General features: G+C 38.8%; 2 protein-coding genes and 1 long non-coding RNA gene across 4 annotated transcripts; 1 reads left to right on the top strand and 2 right to left on the bottom strand.

Moving 5' to 3' along the window:
• Positions 1–1,790: 1,790 nt before the first annotated feature.
• LOC117599939 (uncharacterized) lies at positions 1,791–7,531 on the bottom strand. Its single transcript, XR_004580285.2, has 3 exons — positions 7,395–7,531; positions 2,930–3,034; positions 1,791–2,822 (listed from the first exon to the last, which is right to left on the bottom strand). It is a non-coding gene; the product is annotated as an uncharacterized LOC117599939 (long non-coding RNA).
• On the top strand, positions 7,486–10,488 carry mplkip (M-phase specific PLK1 interacting protein). The gene is made up of 2 exons (XM_026941531.3): positions 7,486–8,361; positions 9,273–10,488. Exons 1-2 carry the CDS (start codon positions 8,029–8,031, stop codon positions 9,474–9,476), a joined length of 537 nt encoding a protein of 178 aa, XP_026797332.1. The 5' UTR covers positions 7,486–8,028; the 3' UTR covers positions 9,477–10,488.
• Positions 10,489–10,656: 168 nt separating this feature from the next.
• On the bottom strand, positions 10,657–19,952 carry ralab (v-ral simian leukemia viral oncogene homolog Ab (ras related)). Of its 2 annotated transcripts, XM_026941137.3 has the most exons (6): positions 19,512–19,952; positions 18,779–18,865; positions 15,533–15,725; positions 14,639–14,847; positions 14,286–14,460; positions 10,657–14,200 (listed from the first exon to the last, which is right to left on the bottom strand). In XM_026941137.3, the coding sequence occupies exons 3-6, from the start codon at positions 15,644–15,646 to the stop codon at positions 14,081–14,083; spliced, it is 618 nt and encodes a 205-aa protein (XP_026796938.1). In that variant the 5' UTR covers positions 15,647–15,725; positions 18,779–18,865; positions 19,512–19,952; the 3' UTR covers positions 10,657–14,080. The 2 variants fall into 2 exon arrangements, with proteins under 2 accessions (XP_026796938.1, XP_026796937.1); XM_026941136.3 differs by lacking the exon at positions 18,779–18,865.
• Positions 19,953–20,363: the final 411 nt, after the last annotated feature.

Raw genomic sequence — 20,363 nt, 5'->3', positions numbered from 1 at the left:
TTTAGGCTTGTCAACATTTCTGTGCATGAAATCACTGAACATTTTACAATTCTATTTAGAAACCTGATGGACAGGGATGTTTTGGTTCTGACTTGTAGTCTAGTGGATGTCGCTGTTATTCCCCTAGATGTACATAATATGTACGACCCTGATCAGGGTAAAGTTCTTACTGATTAAGAATGAATGCATGCATTATTAGATCTCTTTTCTTCTGTATAGTAGAGTGTCAAACCTCATGTCCTGGTTTTGCATTTTTAATTGGAATTTTTAATTGGCTTTAATGGGAACTATAGGACAAGTATGCACCTAGTTACTAGTGTGAGGAGTGAGATTCTGACCAGCTGGTGGGTTTTGAGAACATAAAGGGTTACAAAGACTGCTTTTCCTCTGTGTTAAGCAAGAATGAGGTTTATTTTTGGAAAGGCCTTTCCGTATTTTAGTGCAACGACGCATTAATCATCCGTCCATATGCGCCGTGCAAGAGCGCCCGACTTACTCAAGAGCAATAAAAAACAATTACAAACCCACAAAGTTTTCTGTGTATAAAACACAGAGTGCCCTTTGTTTTGTTGTCATCAGCATGTGATTAACCAAAATATGAGCTGCTGTTGGTTGATGGGCAAAAAGAGATGAAATATTGGGCATAATATAATACCAGCAAGTTATTATGTACTATAATTATATGAAAGAATGACAGTCATATTAAGAAGCAAAAATGCTTGTTATGTAATTATTTTTTGCTAATTTATGATCTGGGAATTTCTAGCCATTTCATGTGGTTTTGTGGAGTCTATTTTTGGCAAAACCTTGTCTCTTAGTGCTCACACTGAAGATAAAAGATGTGTCAAAGTCAATAGATATCTATTTGTCTTGCATACATGTACAGTTCTTTGTACATTATTCTATGTAGGCGTTTTAAGAGATTGTGATATCTTTATTTTTCTATTAATCGAATTCATTCCTAATACTTTGAGGTAAAACAGGTCTTTGAGGTTTAAATATTCATAGATTACATATCCTCAAAAATGGGGGACACCCAAAACAATAACCAGTAGTGACTTATGCCATAGCGCTGCTGAATTCTGGATTCTGATTGGTCAGAAAATGTTGACTCATTTTCTATTACAGCAGTTATAATTATAATTAGTTAGTTATAATTAGTTATTGTTACCATACTAACAACTTAAACAGAAAATTCTGTGGAGGATGTGCCGTATAAAGGGCTGATGTAAACTATTGTGTGTGTGTGTCTCTGCCAACACCTACACAGGGTGAAGTATTAGTACTCCCACGTAACGTGAGTGTTTCCTCTAGGAGGCCATGAACAACACCAGAATTTACTGAATTATACACCCAAAAAAGGGGCTGAAAATGATGCGAGTTCTGTGTTTCACTATAGGAATAATAAATAGAAGAAAACAAAGGCACAATTTTGTTTTGAAAAGTGCTGGGAAAAAAAGCAACCTCACATGATTAATTATAAACCAAGTGAATTCTCATGGAAAGTATTTCTGAAATGTTTTAACTCGTCTGTATTCAGCAGTAGGAGCGACTCTTGTATCAAAGCACTTCAATTTAGCTAGTGTTCTTAGCCATTTCTATCACGAGCTCTTTTAAGGTTTTTAACGGACTACGCAAAGCAGGTTCGGAGCATGAGCTTGTCTACAGAAGTCGGAAAGTACTGGATGAGGGAAAATTTGATTGTTTACACTTTATTTTGTTTGCACTTCAGATGTACTTTGAAAAGCATTGCATTGATTTAAACAATATAAATTTGAATCCACCTCCCAGCCAACCGATCAGCGTTCCCATGAATAGTGAAGTGAAGTGAAGTGACTTGTGGCCAAGTATGGTGACCCATACTCAGAATTTGTGCTCTGCGTTTAACCCATTCAAGTGCACACACACAGTAGTGAACACACACACACACACCGTGAACACACACCAGCAGTGGGCAGCCTTTTTTGCTGTGGCGCCCGGGGAGTAGTTGGGGGTTCGGTGCCTTGCTCAAGGGTCTCACCTCAGTAGTGGTATTGAGGGTGGCTGAGAGAGCATTCACTCCCCCCACCTACAATCCCTGCCGGACCCGAGACTCGAACCCACAACCTTCAGGTTCACCTTCGGGTTACAAGTCCGACTCTCTATCCATTAGGCCACGACTGCCCCAAATAGCACTGAAGATACTCACAATGTGTAGCTATCGCGTAGGAGCACTGCGTGCTAGCATGTCTCTGTGCATCATGTGCATCAAAGCTAAAAATGGTTTAACTAAATCATATAAAATTAAGAAATGTTTCTGTGTTGTGTAGCTTTACACTGTGACCTAAAAAAGAAGAAATCTTCAGAAAAGTTCATTGATAAGGCAGATCTAAGATGAATTTTCATGTTATGACATGCTGTACTGTTTTCCTGAGTTGAAGAGTTGAACCAAGTTTAACTGTCTCATCCTTAAGGTCATTTGGATCACACGGTCATTTTTCTGTTTTCCTTTTCAACCGTGAAAAAAGCTCTAAGTCTTCACGTTCCCCAGGCGGCGATTTGAATCACAATAGAGCTGTAGTTCAACGTCGGCTGAAGTGTGAACGTTCGACTTCCTCCTCGGCTTGGCTAAATGATGCGTGGAGAAGAAATATTTAGCACCTTGAGAGGATTTAAATCCAGAGCTGTCTCACGTTTGCTTCACACGTTCTTGAGTAGTTTTGCATAATAGCTGTATCCATCAATTCACTTTCCGCCCATCTTGTCCAGCAGGGAACTGTCTCAGGACGAGGTGTGCCAGACAAACACCTGAGATCCTCGGTTGGATCATCGTCGGCATCTGTCTGATTAAGATGAATATTTCGTTAAAATGAGATTACGACATTCCTGGGTCTGATCCCCAAACAGATGGTTCTTCACTTTGCCAGACATATGGAGAAGAGATACACACCTTTGGAGTATTAAGGGAGTGAAAGCGAAGTTTCCTTAATCAGTTTTCTCTGCACAGCTTGAGGAGTTCAGCACAGAGCCTTCGGTGTCCTTGATGATATAATTACTGAGCAATAACACAATTATTAAGCATTAAGTAAGGAATAAAACACTAGGGGGTGGTCTGTTATAGGAAAATAATTAATGATGGGAAGCGGAGTTACTGTTACCACCCTGAAGTTGATTATTTTCATATATCAGCATGCCCTGAAGTGTTTTATTACACTTATACTACAGGAATTCTCCACTGTTTACATTTATTTATTAACTGAAGAATGATGAGTTGTACATTTTATACATTTTCATGTTTACATTTAATGTTGTGCAACATCTGCGGAACAAGTTAGTTCCTGTTATTGCAGCTAGAAACAGTCATTCACTGACCAGTCTGTCTGCTAACACTGGAGACTCCTTCCAACTATGCTAAATAAATGTTTCCTCACAGAATATTTCATCATGTCTTGAAATATCAGCCCTGCATGTTTTAATATAAGAAATCAATAAAAGTGTGTTTGCAACAAGGAATGAGTAATTCTCACTTCAAACTGCTCAAAAGAGAAAAGTGTGAAACCCCACAGTACTGAGTGTGAATAGCATGAGAGCAGCGAAGCATGAAGCCTGGTCACAAGATCTGATTATTTATTAGAGCATGACTGTACCCAGACACAGGTCTCTGCGCACACACACACACACACACACACACACACTGTTTTACTGATGAGACACTGGCTCAGGTTCATTAGAGGTTTGTGTTCTATTAAAAAGAAGTGACAAAAAGCATAGTGTGAATAGCAGAGAGCGAGAAACAGAGACAGATAGAGAAACGTTACTAGATGTTCTGATAAAATACATAAATTACAGAAAACTTGAAGTTGCTGAGATCAGATTTGGGACACAAGTCTCAGACTCACACTCAAGTGCTCAACCCCTTAATTTACTGACTCATTATGCTGCATTCAAGTAAAACTCATAATTCAGAATTTCCAACCTTTAACTAGGAAAATCCAAAGACTTCAACATGGAATTTCTGCTTGGAAAGTCATGATGATGTTCTCAAACTCGAGTTCAGCTTATGAAGTCATGGCAACATGGCTGCTCACCCTGTCAGCAGTGTAAAATAGAACTTCTTTACATTTAGATGTTAGTAGTGTTAAATCTGTAACACTGACCACATTCATTCACTGTAGTTTGCTATTAGCCTACATCAACGACTTTAAAGTTCACTCATGTTGTTCATTCATTCACTCATTAGTTCATCCTAAGTAAGTGTTTTATCCCTGTCAAGGTCATGGTGGAGCCGGAACCCATCCCAGGAACACTGGGAGCGATCCGGGAATACACCCTGGATGTGACGCCAGCTCACTGAAGGGCAACACACAAGCACCTGTTCACACACCTAGAGTTAATTTAGACCCAGAGGAAACCAACACAGACACTGACAGCATTGAAACTATGAAAAATTAAGCAATAGTCATTTTAATATTTATACCTACGAACTATTCAGCACTGAACCGACAGCTTTACACCACACTTAGAAACAAACCTTAAGAACAAATTAAAAGAAAAAATAAACAGTTGCTATGTAATACTTAGGGGGATATGCTTTGGCTGAACTTGCCTGTGTAGAAGGGAGGAAAGATCTGACTAATCACCTTTACCCTATGATGAAATATTTCCATCCTGATGGGCGTGGTCTCTTCCAGGATGACCCCGCCCTCATCCACTGTGCTCGAGCTCTCACTCAAGGGATTGATGAGGATGGAAATGATTTAAAATCATATGCTACGACCTTTCGACTCACCAGATCTCAACCCAACTGGGAGATTTTGGAGTGAGAGTAGGTGTATTGGGTGTCATTCTTGTGTTTGGCAAATCCTGGTTGTCTGAAACCCAAGGGAAACAGGAAAGAGGTCACTGTCTGGAACACTGATGAGACAATACAGCTTGTCTGTACTGTCCATTGGTCCATGACTTCAGTCCATGACTTCACTCCTACTTTTCTGTCCCATAAACCCCTAGGTCACATCCACAACAAGGCCATGACGAAGCACAAATCCAGGCTGAACTGTGTCAGTGCTTTGTTTTTGGGTGTACTTACTTTAGCCGTGCCTTTGTGGCACCAGTCACGGTTGTGATTAAGCCGTTCTCTGTTAATGAGAACAGTGATGTGAGAGCTGCTGACCCTCATATAAGTAAGAACGAAATTTAATTGGGTCACTTGGAGACAGAGTTCTTCACATTGTTGTGAGATTAGAGCAATTTTTTTGGTGTGGGGATTTACTAGCTACATAAAAACAAATCAATCATGGGTCATCGTGGGTATTCACTAACAGATAGGGAAGATTTGGATTGTTGTGATGGGAATTCATATGCTGATTGTATGTTTCCCCCTTTTAAGACTACAGAAAATGGCAAAAAAAAAAAATCCCAAATAATGAATTATGTAGTGAATAGAGTGCGACTTCGAGAATACTGCCAGTCCTTATTCACATGGTGCACATTACAGTATATAAAACTCAAAGCTCCAGCGTTCTATCATGGCCTCGGGTTTCTGTCTGTATGGAGTTTTACGTGTTCTTATCGTGTCTGTGCGGGTTTCCTCTGTGTTCTCCAGTTTCCTCCAACCTCCCAAAAACGAGTTCAAATCCCAGCACCATAACCCTCACCTGCTCAGTTGTATAAAAATGAGATAATTGTAAGTCGTCCTGGATAAGGGTCTCTGCCAAATGCCATAAATGTAAATGTGTAATAGTGTGTGTGAGGCCCTGCGATGGACTAACATGGAGCTAGCTAGTCTGACCAGGATAAAGCAGCTACTGCTGATGAATGACTGAATGAAAATGAACAGTAAACTGTGAAGGGTTGATTCCACAGTTGTGGCGCCTTGGTAACTATTTAAAGCAGTTTTTTTAAACATCAGTATGTGTGTTAATCCATCTCAGACCACAGTCTCATTTTTATGAGGTTTCTTGGCCATGTTTTGCTCTCAAATGAGGAACAGAGTTGAGTTTAAATCTAAATTAGAAAAAGGTGGTTAGCATCCCTGCTAATGACACGAGGGTGATTTTTGTATGTTATTTTTGTTAATTTGAAGGTAGAATAAGATTTCAAGAAGCGCATTTAGTCCAAGAACAACAATAACTGATTATAATTTAGCAAAACTTTGTCCGGGTCAGAAAAAATAGCAATGAGTCGTTTGTGAGACGAAAGAATCGACTCAAATGAAACAAATGATTTGACTCACTGAAAAGAGTCAGAATTCTTCAGGCAATAGCGGCCCCTAATGGTGAATGTGTGGTATTACAATAACCTGCATAAATAGCCTATTTTGTATTTTAGTGCAGCATTTGTCTTGTTTATCTTTATTTTAAAAGCCTGGTGAGTATTTTTGCCTAATGAAATCTTGTTGCATGGGCAGAATTCTGTGTCTGTTTGATTGCATTACAGTTTGTTTCGGTGAAACACTGAGGTGTGAATGGGTTGAGGTTAGGGCAGGAGTATAGGTGTGGCGTTCCTCAGCTCTCTGTGCCTGTGAGGTGGTAATGGGCCTGTTAACATTCACTGATAGCTTCCTTTCAGCAGTGAATATGGCTTTTCTTTGTTGTACAGAAACTGTGTCTTGTTCTCAGTTTTCTGCTGAAACATTTCTCATTCACTTATTTACTGTGTACATTAAAAATATCAGCTATCATATATAAGATATCATATATAAGATTATATGTATTTATAAAGATGAATAAATTTGTTTTTACTGACCACTGAGCTTTTTTTTTTTTTTTTTTTTTGCATTTGGTTGTTCAAAAAGATGTTCAGTATAATTAAACATAAATACAGGAACAGTTTTAAAGTTACACTGTATTCTCTTAGTGCATTTTTAAAAAACTGTTTAAGATAATAGATAACAGAAGGGGATATAGATCAAAATAAAAGTACACTCTCTGAAAAATAAAAGTACACTCTCTAAATTGTACTTTTCGTTGTCACTGAGGTGGTATCATCAAGCATACCTCTTTTATACTTTTAATATTTATCTTTTGCCTGGAAACATGGATATAGAATACCTTTAAAAGTGTATAAATGGACTAATTATCTGTAATTAGAGTAATGCTTACTCCAGTAAAGTACAGTACACATGCACACACACTATTCTAGGTAAAAGGTACAAAAATGTACACTTTCTCTGACAAGTAAATGTACAGTGTAGTACCCTTTTTCCTGAGAGTGCAAAAATCCATACTAGTTCATGTAAAATGACATTATTTGTGATTTGTTTATTAAAAACTTTTTCTAAATTTGCACTCTGTAGCTACTCCCAGTTCTCTACAAACTGTTGGATATTCTATTTTACTATTTTAAGATACTTGTAATAAAATAAGATTCCTAATGATATGATGGATTTGGATAATGTAAAGCAAATCCTACATTACCCACAATGCCGCGCGGTTTCCTCGCAGTCTGTTAAACGGCGGAACTGCAGCGCGAGACGCGCAGATGATTTGCGTGGTTCGTGCGTTCACAGCGGGGATCTGGACCGAAGGACATCTTCATGTGGAAAGACAGCATGGAAATTTCTTTCTAGAAATGTAAAGTTCATATTATTCGGAGGCACTGGGGTCGCTTGAAGAGCCAAATAACCGCAGAAAATAAGAAACGTTTGAGAAGCGGATTACAGCGGTTGGTCTGCGGAACTGATTTGTACTTGGGTTGTGTTTAGGTCGGACTCTTTTTTTTGTTGTACCGTTGGTACAGTTCGCGACAAACCCGGAACTGTGAAAATGGCCAATTAGGAAGAAAGTTAAAATATATTAAATATCAAAATGGACTACTAAACGAGCATTGAATTCAGAATTTAATTTAAGAACATTTTAGACAGGAGCACTGACTAAAAAGGTTTATGATTTTCCGTCGCGGATAAAGCAGCTAGTTGCAACTTCCTGTTCCGGGTCAGCTTGGGTATTTTGGTTTCTATTCCAAAACGGCGTGTGATTATTTATCGGACTTGTGAAGCTATCTGATAAAAAAAAACCTTTTCTGAAATTTTAAGCTATTTCTATAGCCCAAATGCAGCGACCACATTTCCGAGCTCCGCATCCAGCAGCTGGCGCGAGAGGCGGCGGATTTCGGACCCCTCCGGCCGCTTTGGACAGGGCAGCGGGTGGCAGGTTCCCCTCGCCGCCCTGGGCTTTCCCTAACGGGCCGTATGGACCCAGATTCGGGTCGTACGGCGGCTCTCCGGGGACACACACCCCGCCCAGAGAGTTTAGCGGTAATAGAGGCGGTGGTAGCGGGATATATAACGGCAAATCCGCGGGACACACACCGCGCAGGTCGAACGGTAGCCCCACTTACAGACAGTCGCCTTATCAGAGTCCCGGAGCACACAGCGGATATCAGGTAGAGACCCAGAGCCTGGAAGGCCATTACACACTCTCAGAGCAAAAGGGTACTAACTGTACCTTCCTCATCACTGGCCTGCTTCCTCTCACACGGACATGTTTGGCACATTTACTCTCTGTATATATTTCTGACCTGGGAATGTGAATGTAGTGCAGGTAGAATGATTTAAGGTAAATAATTCGTGTTTAGAGTAATTATTTTAAAAGGTTTACTACATACACATTCACTGAGGTCCACACTGTCACAGTCAGTGTCAGTATTACAGAGGTTTCAGATTTTAAAAAATTGTTTATCTTCTCATTCTTCCATAAACTACTCTGACTCCAGTTTTAATTTTTAGTTTAGTTTTTGGTTTACATATAATACATATTATAGTTTCTTAAAGCTTTTTCAGAAGTTTGCTTTTATATTTCTTTAAACATTACAATGAATTGACTCCATATTGAAGCAGCACACAGGAGAAGCATAATTTAATTATTTTTCATTGCCTATTTTAACACATTGAAAATGTCCCAGTGAATTGGTTTCATATGAAGAACAATAGTACAGCTCTTAGCACTAATAAATCATCTATTTTATTTAGTTTGGTAGTATGTTGTAGAACTGTGATGGTCATTATTTTGTATATTTAAAAATAGTTGAACAAAATTGTTGGATGAAACTGTGCAAAACAAACGTTCCTACTACAGTGATGAGGTACAGTTTAGTTCCCTTTTTTCTACGAGTGTAGCTATTAAATCAGACTTGATTAACTTAGTAACTCAGATTTGAGCCTGAGTTAAACCTGCATAATTACAAATAATGATCGCTATAAAATGTGCTTAATAATTTGCAACACTATACTGTGCCACAGACGCAGCAGATTTCTCTTTGTCCTATTTTTACATGAAGTAAATTGTCTCCTAAAGGGTTCTCCGCGGACATCCACGCCGTACGGCAGGGAGAGAGGCTCAAACGATATGGATAAGTATTACAAAGCGTCCATGCTTCAGGACCCGTGGGCTAACCTCCAGCCCGTTTCAGTGACCCAGACCCAGTCCAAATGCAGCTCCCAGCAGGCCACACACACAGGCAGGACAGGGAGGTACTACAACAAAAACTCTACCGCTTAAACAAACAGACTTTTTAGCTTTTTCTTTCTTTCTTTTTTTTAAAAGAATATTTCATTGGCCAACTCTGCAGTTGCTCAGAGTTTGGACACACAAAAACCCGGACTTGGACATGCCAGCAGCAATAACACTTCCAATGCTCACTGTTTACAGCATTTTCTTTTAGATTTTATATCCTGGATATCTCTATCCTGTTGTACTTTTTGTACGTTACTTTTGAGTATAGGATCCAGACAGGCGCATACACACACTAGCACGGCTGTGCTTTTCCTCCTCAAACACATTCATTTCATCAGTTTATTAGATTCCCATTGTAGTGTTTTCATTACACACTAAAATGTGTGTTTTAAATCAGGAAAAAACACACCGTGCAAACTGGATCACGTCTGAGCTTCCTCATTAGGGAATTATTGGGGATATAATTATTAATAATCTAATAATTATTCGGGATGAATAATCGTCGCCGGAGTCGCTGATTGACGTGTTGCTGTGTGTGTGAACAGCATTAAGAGGTCTAATCTACCTCTGACCCGATGCTGTTAATCAACTCAACCAGCACAACCTTTTTTAGACATTTTATTCTAATTTTGTACATTCTGTAAAATATTTTTTTGACTTTGTCTTTAATTTTATTTCAGACCTGTCATTTTTTTTTTGTTTTGTTAAAAAGAAAGAAAGTTAGCAATGTATAATTTTTTTTAAACATTCTCAGGATTTTCTAAATGCTTAGGTACCTCAATCGAGTTACTCCTAACTCAGCTTTGAAATGAGTTTATTTGAAAAAAAGAAAAAAAAAAGTTTATGGACAAAAAGACACTGTATGTAAACCCTTTGTTGATGTTTTTCCTCCGATATGATTTACTGAACTGGTAGTGTTGGAGGTGTCTGTGTTCCACAGTCAATAAGCAGACTGTCTCATTAAGTTTTATATCTTTAAATGTTTTTTAAAAAGTGAGATCTAATTTCTTTCTGTAATTTCTTTCACCAGTCATAAATATAATCCATTAATATTTCAGTAATGCAAAACGTCTGCCTCTTTGTTGAAAACTGCTTTAGTTTAACAGTAGTGTTGATATCTGATCTGCTGGTATAGAAAATTAATCAGCACCTACACAATCCAGAATGAACACTGAGCTGAATATTCAGACTAGACAGATACACAAGAACAACACCAGCCACAAAATATTATAATAAAATCTCTTGTATTTTAATTTTTTTGGCTCTGGGTTAGACAGATGCATAAATTAACACAACATTTCAGAACAAAAAGTAGCTAAGGGCTTCAGCAGAGCACACTGTGTTTCAGCGTCATTACCCCGAGTACCAGTTACCACACAGCAAAGTTATTACGCTAGAAAAAGTTCAATCCACAGGTTACAGGAATAATCCACGCTGAAGTGCCAACATCGCTAACGATACAGGACTGTTAGTGAATCGCAGTTAGCAAGAAACGATCGTTCAAATCATTCAAATTTTCAATATATAGAGCTGTACATCGTGTTACGACGGACCCACGTGACGCATGTAATTATATATTCCACAGATAAACACTCATTCAAAACCAGATCAGTCTGTTGAGGATGTTGTGAGATGATGGTGTTCTGAGGTCTGCAGCACTTTTCCTTACTTTCTTTCTTTCTGTTTTTTTTTTTTAAAGTTCATTATAAGCTCATGCGATGCAACTTTAAAGCCTGCACACAATTTTGGAAAAGAAGAAAACAAAACAGCCCTTTCCATTACATAGACAAAGAAATTGAAATGCACTTTAAAAATATGATTTGACTAAAGCGGTTAATAATGAAAAAGACTGAATAATTAAAAAATCAGTCACTGTGTTTCCTCTTTTAACTAGCATCAGTATTACGAGTATTAGGTAAATTCCTCTAAGTCATACTGATACAGGCTTTTTTTTTTTCCAGGGAAGACAACTAATCTGTTAAAATCTGGTAAAGTCTGATGGTTCGAACAGTACTGTGCAAAAGTCATCCTTATTTTTTAAATACAAATTTTGTCTTAGATGTTTATTTTATGACTTCTGCAGGATTAAGTCAGTAATTTTTTTTAGTTTTCCAACAAAAAATTCTATAATACAGAAATATTTTTGTATGTCAGTGAAGAAAGTTACATATTACATAAAACACCACTTTTCAACCAAAAAAACATAATGAAGGCTGTCGGGGATTATCTGCAAAAACAGTCAGTCAGAGAAGAACCGTGGCAGAATCTCTAAGATGCTCAGTAAAACTCAACAGATAATTTCATTATAAAACTGCACAAATACCTGAGACTACTGGTGCATTTTTAAAACGAAAAAGATTTGTCACATGTAATATTGACTTTGTTCAGTTTATTACTGTTTACTGCTCTGTGTTAGATTTTTATTTTTAGAAACGTTCATTATTTTTGAAGGAATCATTGCTTTACAGCATTTCTTTACACATGCCCAAGACTTTTGCACAGTACTGTATATATACTGTATAATATTAAGGCATGAGCTAGAGTAGCGGCTCTCAAACTTTTCATACCCTAACTGTAAAATTATTTCCACGGACCCTCTCGGTACAGATTTAGAGAAACATACTGCTTTCTAAATAAATATTCTATTTGTTTTTGAGTTATTGAGATTCGGATTAAAATGATTCAGTCAAACAGACTAATAGCTATAAAAATTTTGATAATTGTTGCTTGTGATATCCACCACTGTCTCCGAGACCCACAGGCCCAGCATATGTTTACTGTTTCCAAGGGATCTATTTAATTTAATGAAGTAGTGTGTTTACACCATATATATGTATGTAGTGTTAGGGTTGTTGTCTTTGCACACACAAACACACACGAGGTACGCCTATCACATTAACCTCACTCTGAGTGTGCTGAGGTAAGTAAGGTTTAGAAAAGCTTGGTGCTGAATACGGTGATCCACAACTAAAGCGTGTCCAATCGAGTGTGTGCAAGTGAGCAGAAACGTGTAATAAGTGATCTACCCCAAACTTTAATTAGTGTCACTTCTTAAAAACCACTAATAGGAACTTCGTAAGTGTTAAGTCAAGGCACTCGTTCTAGTTCACTGATCTTTATCAAATTTATATTTCACCCATAACCTTGACTTTGTGACGGATCAAACTTTGGAGAATAGATTTTCCAGTTAGAAAGCTTTACTTAAATGAATACCAGCTTTTTAAAAGCTCATGTAAGGAGGATGCTTGTGTTTGTTGTATACCTTTCTCTAAAGTGCACACAGAACCCAAATAACCTAAAAACCCATGTAGTGGACTAAGGCTGCGTTCACACTTGGTGTGTGTGTGTTTTTTTTTTTTTTTTCCTGCCTCCAGCAGATGAACTGATTAGATTTTGGAATTGATCCCAGCAGAGTCAAGGTCACAGCAAGATCAAATAGTTTTACTTCCAACAGCATCCTTCCTCTTTGGCATACAGAGACATTAAGTACGCCTTCGTGCTCAGGAACTCGACAGCTGTTTTCTGGATTTTTGCCATCGATCCTTCCTTAGGAAATTCTTGTCAGTGTAATACCTCAAAAAAGAATGGTTAAAATCTAGGATTTGTATACTTGCTACCACTTGATGAACTGATTACATTTTGGCATTGATCCAAACATGGTCAAGGGATATTTTAAGGGTATTTCAGGCATACAAATCTGTAACAAGAACGAAGACTTGTTGGCTCCGTTGTCGTCGAGTTCTATTTGTTTTTCCCACAAGAAGTGTATTCCAGAGCTAATATACAAGATATATATAATATATCTAGAATCAGCGATCTAGATTAGATTTATTATGATCAGTATCACAGATAAAATAAAGACTGGTGTGACTCTAGCGATGAGGAGGTTGTTTGTGTTCGCTGTAGCTTTGGAGGTAGAAACTCAAGAGAACTTGAGGTGCTAATTGTGTGATGTGACTGCATCCAGAGTTAAACTGGGACGTCACAATGCATACTGATGAACATCCTAAAAATAGACACGTTGGAATATTAGGAAGGAATTATTTTCCATTGTGCTCCTTATATTCACTTGCCAACAAGTTTTTTCCTCCTGCATTCTGTCCTCCATGTTTGTTTTTCTTGCTTGCCTTACCTGCAGCCTGATTGGTCAGGAAGTTAAAAAAAATAAAAATAAAAGCCTCTTTGTGTCATTCTGCGCTTTTCTGGAAAGTTCGGAAACAGCTGTAGACTGGACTGCTTTTTAAAAGCGTCCACATTCCGCCTGCCTTGCATCCACTTCCTGTAGGAGTACAGGTAAATTGTGCACTGACGTTTAGGAAAACATGCCAAATGTGAAAGCAGCCTAACTGATTATTTCATGGTAGTGCTGGGTCCTCAGTGTGCATGAAAAAACAAACAAACAAAAAAAAAAACAACACAGTAGTGTCATATGACTCAACCTATTTACATTTAAATAATGAAATGAAATAGCTTCATATCAGTCTTACGTTCATTAAGACTTGTTCCAAGTCCTACGTACATACACGTGTACATACCTGATTTTCTGTCCCTTGTTACCCTTCAAAAAAGAGAAGTCAAATAATATGAGCTGTAATTAGACAGACACTGGAAATGAGAGGAAGTGACATCACAGTGCAAAAAGTCAGTCATTATAAAATACAACATCTCTCCCGAATCCTCTTCATTAAGCTCTTCCTTTTATTTTTCCCGTTCTCCTTTCCCTCCTCCATTTTCCTGGCTCTGATTCCTCGCATGAGGTCAAAAAACACCTGAAAGGAAGCATTAACAGATGATTATTATCCAGACAGAATCTACAGCACGACGCAGGCGAGGAGTGAAATGAAATCTGTGAACCTTGTCCACGTTGGCCCGGGTTTTGGCGGACGTCTCCACGTAGCTGACGCCCCACTGATCGGCTCGGGCTTTGGCTTCCTCCGCTCCCACCTGCCTCCGGTCCTCCAGGTCGGACTTATTTCCGACCAGCAGGAAGGGCACGTTCTCGTCCTCCTTTACTCTGAGGATCTGCTCTCTACAACACGGACACAGATATTCATCATTCAATGTTTTATTGTGCGCTGCTAATTAGTTACAAAAGGATCGTAAAAGCAGTACACGATCTAATAGAAGCGTACAAAAGAAAAACTGAATTAAACAGAGACCAAGCACATTTTTTCATATGAGTTCCTAAACGCAGGTATGTTTCTAACCTGAAGTCAGCAGTAGCAGCGAAAGACTCGGGTTCAGTGATAGAGAACACACAGAGGAAGCCCTCTCCGCTGCGGAAGTAGTTATCCCGAATGGCAGCGTAGTCTTCCTGCCCTGCCGTGTCCAGAATATCAATCTGCACCTCCTCTCCATCCAGCACCACTTTCTTCCTGTAGCTGTCAGCTTTAGTGGGCTCGTAGTCTTCCACAAACTGAGCGAGAGAGGCAGAGAGAGCCACACACCATGACCAAGTAAGTAAACAAGCAAAACACTTCATTAATTTTAAAAAATACATAAATAAATAAAATAAGGGAAATGATCAACCTTAGATTTTCCTACAACAGTCAGTATTATGTGGACACCTGACCATCACACCCATATGTGCTTGTTGAACATCTCATTTCAGATTTATTCCCCCGTTTCTGTTATTATAAGCTCCACTCTTCTGGGAAGGCTTTCCACTAGATTTTGGAGCGTGGCTGTAGGGATTTGTGTTCATTCATTGTGTTCATTCAGTATAATAACTTGGTAATGATGATGATGGGTTGTGATTTCCACCAACGTAACAAAACAAAAATATCTCGCACCCTGCAGCTATGCTTCACAGATTTAAGGAACTTCAAGCTAATTGTGGAAACCCCACAAAACTTTTAAGATGATTTATGATGTTATAGCAAGACTGTATTTTACTAGATTAATGAAAAATCCTTTTATATAGTGACAATTTTGTGAGTAAGGTTTTTTTTTATTTACTCACTGTTGAACACATCTGACTTGTTGAATTTGACTTTACACTTTACTGCAAAGACACGGGGGGAGTAACAATAATTTGAAATGTCTGTGGTAACGATACAGCGTGTGGATTATCATGCGTATCTTCGAGACTGAAGTCCTACCTCGTCGTACATGAACTGGAGTGTGAGCGCGGATTTGCCCACTCCGCCGCTGCCCACCATTATCACTTTGTGGAGGGCCAGAGAGTTCGGCGCTTTGGGTTTATTAGCTGCCATTTTTCCAAAAACAAGCCAAAGGAGGTAAACCAGACAGGAGGTGGGATTTACTCAGCTTACTCAGCCTAGCGAAGGAAATCTGAGGAAGGAAAGAAATAAACACCAGTTTACTGTAATGCAGCTAGTGTGTAGTGCACTGAAATGCTCAGTGTTTACAATGCATTATGGGAACATGACGACGTGCTGCTCCCGATGTGTCAGGCACTAAACAATAGCACTTGTTATTCACTCACTGACTCTGACATCATGCAGTAACATCACGCAGTAAAACCGAGACACACGGCAGATTCGGGAGGAAAACACTGCATTCTAACAGTAATGGCTGATAATGAAAGAAAACCCCAGGCGCTTGTACTGTGTAATTATTTTTTTACTGCCATCTTTATATATATATACACTGGATATTCTTTCTCTCCAGAGTTCATGCTGAGGGATTAAAATACGGATGGGCAATATCACAAAAATATCATATCATTATACTCGAAGACATTTCTGCGATGCTCAATATGCACCGTTTGTTTATAGTTTTAGTTAATCTCTACTAAAATCTGTGACGTCACTTGTGAGGTTACTCCATAATTTACGATAATTTACAAAATACTCAATAAGTTAAGAATTATTTGGCATAGACTTGCTCCAAATTGGTGAAAAAAAAAAAGTTTTGTGTTTTTTCCTCCTCCTTTTTGGATAATTTTTCCAGATTATAAACAAGCACCCCATGGAGGCTGATAGAAGTTTGTTGTACTGTAAAGAACAGAATTTCTTCTCTTTTTACTGGATTTTAGCTTTTTGGTATGCTTTTTAGTTGAAAGGTCTAATGATATAAAAACTATACATATATCAATTAGGGTCGTATATATTAAGTGTTAAACTAAAAAAACCAAAAGTAACAGGAAACCTAGACATATTCACATATACAGAGCATGTGAATGCCCAAAATTCTTCACGAAAATTGCAACTAACCCCACAAAGTGCGTAATTACGGCAGCACAATGTCATGTAGAGGGAGCGTCACAAATGATAAATACTCCCTTATTATGTAACCTTTATTTATGTCCTATAGAGGCCTCGTCGCAAAACACCACAACAGCGTCACAACAGCAAAAAAACAAATGAGTCACATGTGAAACTGGTTTCAAGTGACGACAACTTCTTGTCTATTTCTTTCACTGATCCACAGCAGGGCAGATAAACGCACATTCAGGAGCAAGTCACAGACTGAAAACTTTGGTTTGGGACAAGACCGGTGGCATAAAAAAATAGGCCTTTCTGTTCCTCCATAAACACACCAAGGTCAGAGGACACACTTCCAGGACGGGCGAGGGAGGCCTGTCTAAACATTAAACCCAGCATGTTCTCTATATGCAAAACTTACACATGACAAAGTCACGGAAGAGTGGAATATTAACCATTTAACATCCTGTTGTGATCTATTTACCTGGAGCTGTTTTGTTTCATTCAGCCGAGTGTCGCCGGATTATCAGCACAAACCTGCTGCTGAGTTCATGTTTAATAAAATGTGCTCAATCTTAATGAGCCTTTAAAAAAAAGCAGCTTTCAAGGAGACCTTCAGCCAATGCGTTGTGAAACGTGATTAAACCTCTTCCCAAGAACACCATTTTGTAAGCAAGGTCATTTAGTGAGACTCGCCATTTCCTAAAATACTCCATCTGCCTTCAGAGGTTAAAAAAAAAAATAAATTAGGGATAATGTTTATTCCAGCTGTTCCATCACTTGTCATTCTATCCAGCTGCCGGATGCTGGCTGTGTGTGCTGTGAAAGGTAAATCCGCCTGGAAAACTTCGGTCAGTTTCATTAGAAGGACACGATGTTCAGTTTTCAGATACAAGAGAATAGTTATACAGTTTTAGGATTTTTTGAAAATTCAGCAGCAGCTCTGTTTCTCAACCTGCACGTCTCTGTGTTCGCATCGTTTGCAAAACCTTTTTTCATTCCTAAACTGCTGAAATTCTGTAATTTGAGTGCAATACTTGCATCACGCTGATGTGGCACTGGATACTGTAATCAGCACAGGTTATCTGGGGAAGGATTAAATCACACCTCAATAGTTATAACACTTCCTAAAACACATCTTTTCAGTTCCTGAATTCACATCTCATCAGTAATCTACCTTACAGCTCAACTGAACAGAGTCTGAAACCCCAACCGGCTGATTTCACGTCTCACTGTGAGCCAGTAGAGAAACTTGGAGATGAGAGAAACGTATTATAGCTTCACGATGTAACTGTACAACCCAATATCACGTTATCTATAATTCACATTTAGAGTCTGAACACTGCAGTGGCCAAACAAAAAATTTGATTATAGGGTTAGAAAAATGCTAGACTTGCAACGAGGAACGCTCTTAGACTTTAGGAGTTTGTACATCAGGTACTAAATGTTTTCTGTATTTGCTCTATTTACACGTGAAGCCAGCCAACCTGCTGCTCGTATTGCGTCACGAGGCACACACGCTATCCGCCGTCTTCCACATACATGAGCTCACAGATTCTAATGATTGGCTGCTGTCACTGTGATTGACGGGGGGGACAGAGTAAAGCCCCTCCCACCCTGACAGCACAGCCGATTTTGCTCTCCTGGCTTCCTCCTGCCATTGTTAAGATCTTGCGAGCCGTGGATTAGTTTTACATGCGGTGGTGCAGAAATGTAATTAACACTCCGGGATCTTAGTCCGGTCCGAATCGGTCATGTCAGTAATACATCAGTATAAAGACACTCCAGGAAGCTGCCACAGAATCCAAACCGGAGCCAGGCACTGGCTGAATTTCAAACGCAGAACAATATAACATGTCGTTTAAAAAGGCATGTCAGACGCTGCGTTTCTGCAGGATTTCAGGTACGTTATTGATTCCCTATCACAGGTATTAGCCTCATTACATGTGTTAGTCATGTGATCTACAAGTAACTTGTAATAAGAGTAAGAGCGAGCTTGTAATAAAGGACAAAACAGTCCGTTTGTATTAAAATGAGGTGTATGCAGTATGTGTAGATCTTGAAGACACGCCCATCTCTGTGATTTCTACAGAGATCACTTATTCTGTGCGAATCATTACAGAACTTAACACATGCAGGGAAAACGAATCCCATCCGAACAGGGCTTAAATTACTTACTGATGAATCCAGACTGTAGGAAGGCCTGAATATGATACAGACAACAACTCCTCACTGATGATGGAAATGAAGGAAAGCAGCTGCGTCCTGGGAAGAAAAGTACTACAAGTGGATTTCTGTGACCCTGAATCAAGTCTGATCTCGCAGCAAGGGGAAAATGGCGTCAGGCACATAGCAAGTGATGATATTATAACAAGTGTGTGTACAGTCTGGCTCGGAGTCGAGTTAATGAAGAGTGTGTGTGTGTGTGTGTGTATCCAGTCTGTAGCTTGGGTGTGGTGCTGATATTCTATTCACTGCTTTTCTGGTCTGAACCTAAAGCCATTGAGCCACTGATCATGACATATGGGACTGTTTTACACTTATATTTAGCTACAGAAGCAACCTAAAGGAAATTCCTTCCTATAAACGGAAGCTTTATGTTTCTCTGCTTTTACTAGACCGTCAGCTAACTGTTAGCTAGTTAGCATTGGCTAGCAAAGCCCAAAACAGGGCGCGCATCGCACGAACTGTATGAACCATAATAAACATTGTATTATTGCTCTACACGGTTAGCTTGAACCAGCGAGTTATCGCGTATACAATACATAAATTAACTTACATGCATACATAGCACCCAAATGTAAAGTTTAATCCCTCTGAATATACTAAAACTTGTTAGCTAGCTATCTTAATTACTGTTTTTTTTTCGCATATGAGAAAAAGTAAATAGTTAGCACCAGGGTTAGCTTACCAAGTGTCACGCGCCGATGATGTCCGGTCAGAACCGCTGCTGGTGCCGGTAATTTTCTTCTTTTACATCAGAAACAGATGAGTCAGTAAAGCCCAGAGCTGCTTACTCACACTGTTTAGTGTTTCATCCGTCACCAAAACCCGTCCCTGCTCGTACCAGGAGCTAACACGCTAAAGAAATGTCTGTTAAAAAGCGCCAAACTAACCCCTGCGTCCTAATTCTTCTTGTGTAAACTTAGCTCCAGGGCTAACCAAATATCCCCAGAGTCCAGATACCAAACACAACGGTGTAAATAAGATTTACTCAGAACATACACAAGAGCTACAACGTGTAAAAATATCCCAAATGACAATATTTTCTGATTTTCCTGTCCCTTCGCTATGAGACAAGTTTGACATCTTTGTTTTGTACAGAACTGGGAGTTGATCCTTAAAAAAAAAAAAGAGTCGATTCTCTTATTTCGAGCTTTGAGCAACAGGAGTCGACTCTAGAATCTTGGAATCGATTCAGTGAAAAAAGAGTTCATCAGCCAGAAATTTAATCTAAATACACCATAAATACGAGCAGTCTGTTAGTATTTTCTTTGGAAACATAAAAATAAAAATAAAAACGTACGCAATATGTACGACAAATAATTGCCATTATGGCAAATCACATGTAAAATGTGTAGATTTTTTTTTCTATACAATTTATCAAAGGATCATAAGTGTCGTGCATAATACCATCAATGTATTATGGCACCCCAACAGTGCCTTATGTGTCGTATTTAATTGATATTTCAAAATATTTCCTCTTCCATTTTAGTTTCTTGAACCGTGAATCGATTCTAAGGTAACTGAATCAGAATCGGAG

Source organism: Pangasianodon hypophthalmus, chromosome 21 (assembly GCF_027358585.1).
Source record: "Pangasianodon hypophthalmus isolate fPanHyp1 chromosome 21, fPanHyp1.pri, whole genome shotgun sequence".
In the NCBI taxonomy this organism is placed as follows: Eukaryota; Metazoa; Chordata; class Actinopteri; order Siluriformes; family Pangasiidae; genus Pangasianodon; species Pangasianodon hypophthalmus.
The sequence above is the reverse complement of the archived record's forward strand: the minus strand, read 5'-3'. Positions and strand labels throughout refer to the sequence as shown.

Coding starts and splice junctions, on each gene's coding strand:
- mplkip (XM_026941531.3), top strand. CDS start 8,029: ATGCAGCGACCACATTTCCGAGCTCCGCATCCAGCAGCTGGCGCGAGA. Junction 8,362..9,272: donor GAGCACACAGCGGATATCAG/GTAGAGACCCAG, acceptor TGTCTCCTAAAG/GGTTCTCCGCGGACATCCAC.
- ralab (XM_026941137.3), bottom strand. CDS start 15,646: ATGGCAGCTAATAAACCCAAAGCGCCGAACTCTCTGGCCCTCCACAAA. Junction 14,461..14,638: donor GCTGCTACTGCTGACTTCAG/GTTAGAAACATA, acceptor TCCGTGTTGTAG/AGAGCAGATCCTCAGAGTAA. Junction 14,201..14,285: donor CCCGGGCCAACGTGGACAAG/GTTCACAGATTT, acceptor GCTTCCTTTCAG/GTGTTTTTTGACCTCATGCG.